We start from the raw sequence: 7,416 nt of genomic DNA, 5'->3' as shown, positions 1-7,416 counted from the left end.
ATCTATCTATCTATCTATCTATCTATCTATCTATCTATCTATCTATCTATCCATCTATCTATTATCTGTTATCACCATCAACACCATCATCATTTGCTATCTTTTATCTATTTATAATCTATCTATCCACCCATCCATCTTCTATCTATATGCTGACTCCATTCCATGACCTGAAACATATCTGGAGCCTAGTGACAAATACTTCTTGACATGACATGGAAATAAGATCTATATGAAATATGCAAATGTCTCTGCAATTCTTCACGTTCTCTGCTCTTTTCCAGAGTATTTATCAATCTTGAGCACGTATTTACTTTCTTGCTTGCTCCCAGAGTGTCTCCTCACATCTGAATATGAGCTCCCTGTGGAGAAAGGTCTTTAGGTCATTTGTCAACCACGGTGGATCTACAGTATATGCTCTGTAAATATTTGGTGAAAGAATAAATAGTCCAATACAACTTTTTACTATGACTTCAGCTTCCTGAAAGCTCCTCAGATTGCCGTCTTTACTCGTCTGCTTCTCTCTCAGGAGCAGTTAAAATCTACTTAGGGCTGTAAATAAAGAAAGTCTACATTCCTAGCTATTCTATGTAGCCAATGCTGAAGTATGAGTGCATGGGGCTGGAAGCATCACAGAGTCAGCGTTGCTCTCATATATAGGCAGAAGTGAAGCCAGAGGGACAGTACAGAAGGTCACTGCTCTGCTTTCTACTTCAGCTTATGACTTTCAAGGCACAGATCTTTTCTGCAAAATTCCAAAGCCCCTCCCTTCCAGTATCAGCTCTTCTGCCCATCTTCCCAAGACACACCCTGCAAGGCCCCTTAGCCTGGAACAGAAAGAGATTTCAATATCATTGATGTTCTCTGCAGTCCTCCATACTCCATTCTTCAGGGTGTCTTTGTTTTTCTGTATCCTCCAGGTCTGGTCAACTGGGTAGGCTATTGTGAGGGGCTTAGGCAAGAGTAAAGGGGGGTTGAGAATGAATTTTCTTTAATCTTTGAAACATAGAAAAATATCTGTTACTGTACTTTTTGCCCCTGCCTGCCCACTCCTTAGAGTTCACATCCCCCAATCCCCTTCCCTCAGCCCTCTCCGTTTCTCTCTCTTCACATGCACATATCAGGACTCTGCGGCAGAAGGATGATTTAGTGAGGCAGGTGACCACCACCTTCACTTCTGCAGAACCATCGAAAAGAGCCCAGGACTGTGACCCCAGGAGGAATGACGAGCCGAGTTGAAAGGCATTCTGCCAAGATATTTTCCCTCCCCACTGGTAGAGACAGAAAGAGGCAGCCCTGATTGGATTAGAGCCGCCCAGAAGCACTTTAATCTCAACTGCTGCTACCTGGGGAGGGGAGGCAGTGCCTGACTTGTGGGAGGTGGGAGGCTCTCGTCCTAGCAGCTTAGGGCACCTGCAGAGAATATTAAAGGGCTCTCTCTAGAGATAAAACAGAGGATTCCTAAGAATGAGTCTGTGGATGGTCTGGATCCTGTGGGTTAAAATTGTTGAAATAGACTTTGAACACACACAGCCTGGCGGTGGCAGGTTGTACATCAGGAGCTGGTTCTATTCAGAGGATGAATGGAAACTTTGAAGGGTTTGATGTGTGTGTGTGGGGGGAGGGTTGAGGCGAGAGCTCAGTCAGTAAAGTGCTTGCTTTGCAATTATGGAGACCTGAGCTTAATACAGAGAAAAGCAGGCACAGTGATGTCCACTTATAATCCCAAATCTGGTGAGCTGATGAAACATGAATACTGGGAGGTCACTGGCCAGCCATCCCAGCCTATCAAGCCCCAGGCCAGTGAAAGACACTGTCTCAGAAAAATAAGGTGTACAGCTACTGAGGAAGACATCTGAGGTTGTTCTCTGCCTCCCCCCATGCACACCACAACACATATATATACACACACACCCCACACACATACACGAAGAGGTACGCTTTATATTGGGTGTGCATAGAAGGTAGGAGGCAAAAAAAAAAAAAGATGGATTATAAAGAAGAATTTCTCTTAATAGCCAGAAACAGCAAGCTGGAAGGAGAAAGGAATGGGAGAAAACATGATTGAAAGAGAAACAAAGAAAAAAAAACCGAAAACACAATCAAAAATAGAAATATTTGTCCAATTACATGCTGATGTCTAATGTTAAAGTAGTTGAAAACCCTTTAGGTTTTATTAAAGGGTTTTTATTAATGAAAACCCTTTTTAGAAACACAGTTTATTTCTTAGATCACTTGGAATAAATAAAATAAATAAATAAAAGAGATCATAAGTATGTAAGAGTGGAACACCATAACAGATGACATTCTCTGTCCAAGTAGGATAGACACAGTCTGTGTAGAAGGAGGTTGCCCAGGGCTCTGAGGTGGGGGTGGGCACAAAGAGGCAGAGACCCTAAAGGCTGGACCACTTGTCCATCAGGCTGAGTGTGAGAGAGATGTCAGGACTGAGATCAAAGAAGCTGGGAGGCAAAGGGAGGCAAAGGGAGGTACTGGTGTATGTGATGGACTCGAGCAGTGAGTGATGGAGGCTAGAGCAGGGGGAGCGGTAATAACCGAAGCACTCGACCATGTGGGGACTTTCCCAGGGGGGTAAAGGTTGGGAAGTGGGAAGTGGGGTGTGGTCTGTTACCCCGCCCCCGTGTTTTTCCAAACTCTCAATGTATTTAACTTTCACTTTTGAGTAAAATATACTTTAAAATGGTTCATTTATTTTAATTTTGTCTGTATGTACGTTTTACCTATATGCCTATAAGTACCAGGTGTGTGCAGTGCCCACAGAGGTCAGAAAAAAGCACCAGAGCTCTTAGAACTGGAATAATAGATGACTATGAGCCTCCATGTGGATGCTGGGAACCAAACCTAGGTCCTCTGAAAGAACAGCAAGTGCTCCTAACTGCTGAGCCTTCTCTTGAGTTCCTAATATGCTTTTAAAATAGTTTTCACTTATTCATTGAGTATTTTATAGACACACACATTGTATTTTGATTATATCCATCCTCACTCCTCTTTTTCTCCTGGATACCCCTCCCTTCCAATGTTTTCCGCTTCCAACTTGCTGCCATTTTAAAAAATTCCGATTCGCTCAGTTAGTGATGTTCCCATGCATTCGGGTGTGGTGCCATTTGCTGGAGCCTGGACAACTGTCTGAGTAGCTTTACCTGTCAATTAAACATAATCTGGAGTCACCAGAGAAGGAATCTTGATTATGGGATTGCCAGATCAGATTGGCCTTGAACATGTCTGTGGGAAAAATTTCTTGATGTTCTAAGACCCTGCCCTTAAGGAGTGGCACCATTTCTTCATCAAGTTTTTCCTGGCTGTATTAGAAAGCTAGTGAAGCATGGGTCGACGCGTGAGCCAGCAAGTATTGTTTTTGTATGATTTCTGCTTTAAGTTTCTGCTTGACATCATGTCCTGACTTCTATTCATGATAGACTGTGACCTGGAAGTGTAAGCCAAAAATAATTCCTTTCCTGAATTGCTACTTGTCAGTGTTTTATCACAGTAACCGAAAAGCAACTGCAACAGAAATCTACTAGTGGCCATATTCCTGGAAAAAAAAAATGCCTCTTCCTCCTGATGGCTCCCAGCTCCCAGCAGCTCCTCCCTAATCCATGGGACTAACTTGATCTTGTAAGAGTCTTGTATTGGCAGTCACAGATGCTGTGATCTCCTGAGTGCAATGGCCTTATCATGTGCAGAAGACACTGATTTACAGGGATCCGCTTTAACCCCTGTCTCTCACAAACTTGCTGCCATCTCTTCCTTAATGTTACCTTGGCCTTGGGTATGTGTGGTGGGATGATAGAAGTTAGGTTAGGCCTGAGTGCTGGAGTAATTCTCATGAAAACGAATCAGAAGAACTGACAAGGAGATAGGACCTGATCTCCCGAGAATGGGAATGTCATGTCCTTCTGTGTTCCAGAGATGTACACACACAAGTTAAGTGGAAAAAGTTACCTGGCAGAAGCAAGGTGGAAATCCATAGCTATTATTTTTGTGGCCTCTAGCTACAAAAGCTAGCAGGTGAAGATAGTCTAGGGACCCAAAGTGGGTGAAAATGACATTTTAGCATTTTTGTCAGGTAGGCAATTTAAAAATAAACTTGAATTCAATGTACACCATTAATGCTAGAGGTTGTGTTATAACGATGCAAAAATACCTTCTTTTCGCTGGCAGTTAAAAAATAAAAAGCTATGTTGTAGGGGGTGGGGAATTTTATATAGAACAGGCTTATGTGACTGTGACAGTAGCCAACAAAGCCACCGAAATCAAACCAAGACTGCACCCTGCAGAATTAGCTCTCTAACCTATGTCGGAGATGTGCTATTATCCTAATATCAGCTTTTGGATTCTGTCCAGTCCCATTAGTAATTCCCATGTTGATCGCTCTGTTACTCGTGAACGTTAATTGCTTCTAAATCTCTTTGGATGTTCAGATGCTTGGGGAAAAAAATTCTGACTGGCAAAGGTGCGAGTTTTATTAATGTGGAAGCAAACAGGAAATCTGTTTAGGGACCTGAGCGAAGCGTCTGTGACTGATGATGCCGTAAGTGGCAGAGGTGGCATCATTCTTCAAGTGTCTGTCATATGTTAGTGGGAGACGGGGCACAGCTTGCCAGAGATATCTGTGGTGTTCCTTCAAAGCTTGACTGCATTGAGATATACTTAGATGATTAAATTGTGCCTCCAATGGCCCCTACTTCACTTGGTATGCAATGTTGACCTCCAGACCTTTGAGGTAAATTTGTGCTTAGTGCTATTATGTCAGGAGATGCAAAAAGATTAGGATGTGATTTGGTCTACCATCCTCTCATTGTTCTCCTTAGCTTCTGAAATAGGGGGAAGCTTGGAAATCTGCACTGGCCTCTTCTATACTTCACATATTGGGAAACAAAGAAAGGGTCAGAGAATGGAAGGGGGTGTTGCAAAGAGGCTAATGAGCTGGCCAAGCAAGGAGATCACTCAATTTTTGTCCTAGTGATCAACAAAATAGAAAAAAAAACATGATAAAATGGATGTTTATTATACTTTTTTGGGGAACCATTTCACTGAATGTTAGTGAAGTTTCTGTTTCTTCTTTTAGTTGGTGCAAAATAAAAACCTACCATATAGTATTGACATTCCTTCGTTACTAATTACAGCAATACCTCAGTGAGAGGAAAAAAGAGGTGGATAAGAAAGGCTACCCAGGACTGTTGGGTATGCATATGGTTTCTTTCAGTCCTACATTAAATAGAGAACAAATATGCCTTACTCAGTTTCTGTTGTAATAGGGGGATGTAGAAAACAAAGTGATGAGCCATATCTTAACAGGGGCATGTTAAGTGTTATAAAGAAAAGACAGGGAGGCTGTGTGATGGATTGCAACTCCTTTAGAAGTGGTTGGAGGAGGGTTCAGTGAGTGGGTCTTTGGGCAGTGATCCTATGAAAGAGATGGGGTAACCCACAGTGGCACTGCAGCAGGGGGGAGCAAGGAAAGAGAGTCTGGAGGTCGGAAAGTACTTGAATATCTGAATAGAAAAGAGTCAGCGTTATGTGGGTGAGTACAGAGAAGAGTATGTTAGACTGTGACTCTGACATCAAGGCCACTGGGAGACTCTTGATTCCCAGTTTCCAGGAGAAGTTTTATCACTTCTCACAGCATGACCAATATGTAGGACCCAAACTCATCTTTTTCAAGAATCTCTCCCAAGGCACTATCATTGTGAAACAAATGTCCATGACTCCTCAAGAGTGCCCAAAAGCTGACGGAACATTCTGGAGGGTTTCTGATCACGGTGGTTGTGTCTGTACCAACATCGCCAAACCACAGGATTAAAAATTTCCTGATGCCAAGACCAGTGTCATCCACATTCTTGTGTCTTCCAAGAAACCGCACGTGGAGAAAAACTTACTTGCAGTAACAACAAAATAAATATCTATTTTTGATGTGTAAACTATGGCGTGTGAGTGCTAGAGAAGACGTGATGTCTTAGAAAGATTTGTTAAAAATACACCCTTCTAAAAATGTTGTTGTGAGATTACATTTGAAGCATTCTGACTCCCTTGGAATGTACTTTAAACCCAAGTCCATATGCTGAAATGTGAACATAAGTACAATAAACTGAGCAGTAGAAACATTATTTTCAGGCCAAATTTTAGTTGGATGATTACATTTTTGTCTATCTTATTTTCCCATCCTGTTTTAAGCAGAATCTGAGAAGTGTTTCCTACCCTCTCACGTCATTAAAGGGATGTCAGCGTCTGGGTTCACCATTGTTTAACGTGGGGTAACTGTGTATAAGGTGAGAATGTGATAAGAGTTTCATTGGAATATCAGCCTCCAAGAGAAGGCTCGGCGATAGTGCTATGTTGTGATATGGAAGATCAACGTTATAATTCTTCCCCCGTCCTCACCATACTAGCCCTATAATGTAACCCCTTGTTAGACTTTCATGTCCACATCTGCAAAGTGAGGGTAACCCAAACCTACCCTCTGCCTTTCAGGTTTTTTGCGAAAATCAGTGAACTAATATTGGTAAAATTGGAGCCCCATGGATGAAGGGTACTTTGTAAGTATAACACATTCTTGTCATGTTCTTTTCTATTGCTCCAAACTGCAAATACCAGATGTCTGCTTTTGCTGTCTCAGGAATTCCGTAACACCATGTTTCACACCCAGATATTGATAACCTGACTGTCTTTGAGGAATTTAATGCTTCTGACCTCTCAAATGTTTCATCTACATGTTGGATATAGAAAAACATCTTCTATGAGAAGAGTAAATTTATATAAAGTTGACTGGATAATTTGAAATAATAAATGACTGTACAGTGTGTAAAAATGTTGCCATAACCTCTTGATATAAATTCAAGGTGTTTTGATTTCTCTTTCCTCACTTCTCTCTCCCTTTTCAATTGCATTGAACTTGTGTTTTGAGCCATCAGTTTGTATCTCGGAGGAGGGGCTGGTTTCAATAAGGGTGAGTGATGTCTTGCTGATAAATGCCAACTAGATGGTTTGCTAAATATTGTGTTTCCAGACTTTGAGAGAGGAAAGGAGGCAAAATGGAATAGTGAGCTGGGTGCCAGATCACTCCTCTCACACTTGATTACTGTTTAGGTGACTGGAAGTTGCCTTTTATCCATTGGATGGCAAAGGTTGCAGAGCTACATGGCCCCGGAGTGGAGAAGAAGTAGGATTGTCCCCAACAGCTTTTTACTTGAGTTCCTTGTAGTAACAGTACATTTTTATTTTTCCGAATCAACCAGCATTCTAGAATTGTGTATTTGACCCTGGGCTAGCTGGAAGCAATGTGCCCACTACTTAACCCATGGCAATTTTGTTTGAAAAAGCAGATGGTACCCTTTAGAAATTCCTAACACAAAGGAATTCAGAAACTTCCTGGAGCCCATTTTATTGCCCAGCCTT

General features: G+C 42.0%; 1 protein-coding gene across 1 annotated transcript in view; it reads left to right on the top strand.

Moving 5' to 3' along the window:
- The first annotated feature begins 6,501 nt into the window (after nucleotides 1–6,501).
- Nucleotides 6,502–7,416, top strand: part of Ppargc1a (PPARG coactivator 1 alpha) — a 449,244-nt gene continuing 448,329 nt past the window's right edge. Inside the window, exon 1 of the mRNA XM_055623978.1 lies at nucleotides 6,502–6,557. Within this exon, the coding sequence (XP_055479953.1) occupies nucleotides 6,540–6,557 (18 nt within the window). The 5' untranslated portion in view covers nucleotides 6,502–6,539. The remainder of the gene's footprint in view (nucleotides 6,558–7,416) is intronic.

The sequence above is a fragment of the Psammomys obesus genome, unplaced genomic scaffold (genome assembly GCF_907164565.1).
Source record: "Psammomys obesus unplaced genomic scaffold, mPsaObe1.curated_primary_1811, whole genome shotgun sequence".
Lineage (NCBI taxonomy): Eukaryota > Metazoa > Chordata > Mammalia > Rodentia > Muridae > Psammomys > Psammomys obesus.
Note: the sequence above shows the minus strand (reverse complement) of the source record. Positions and strands in the feature narration are given on the sequence as shown.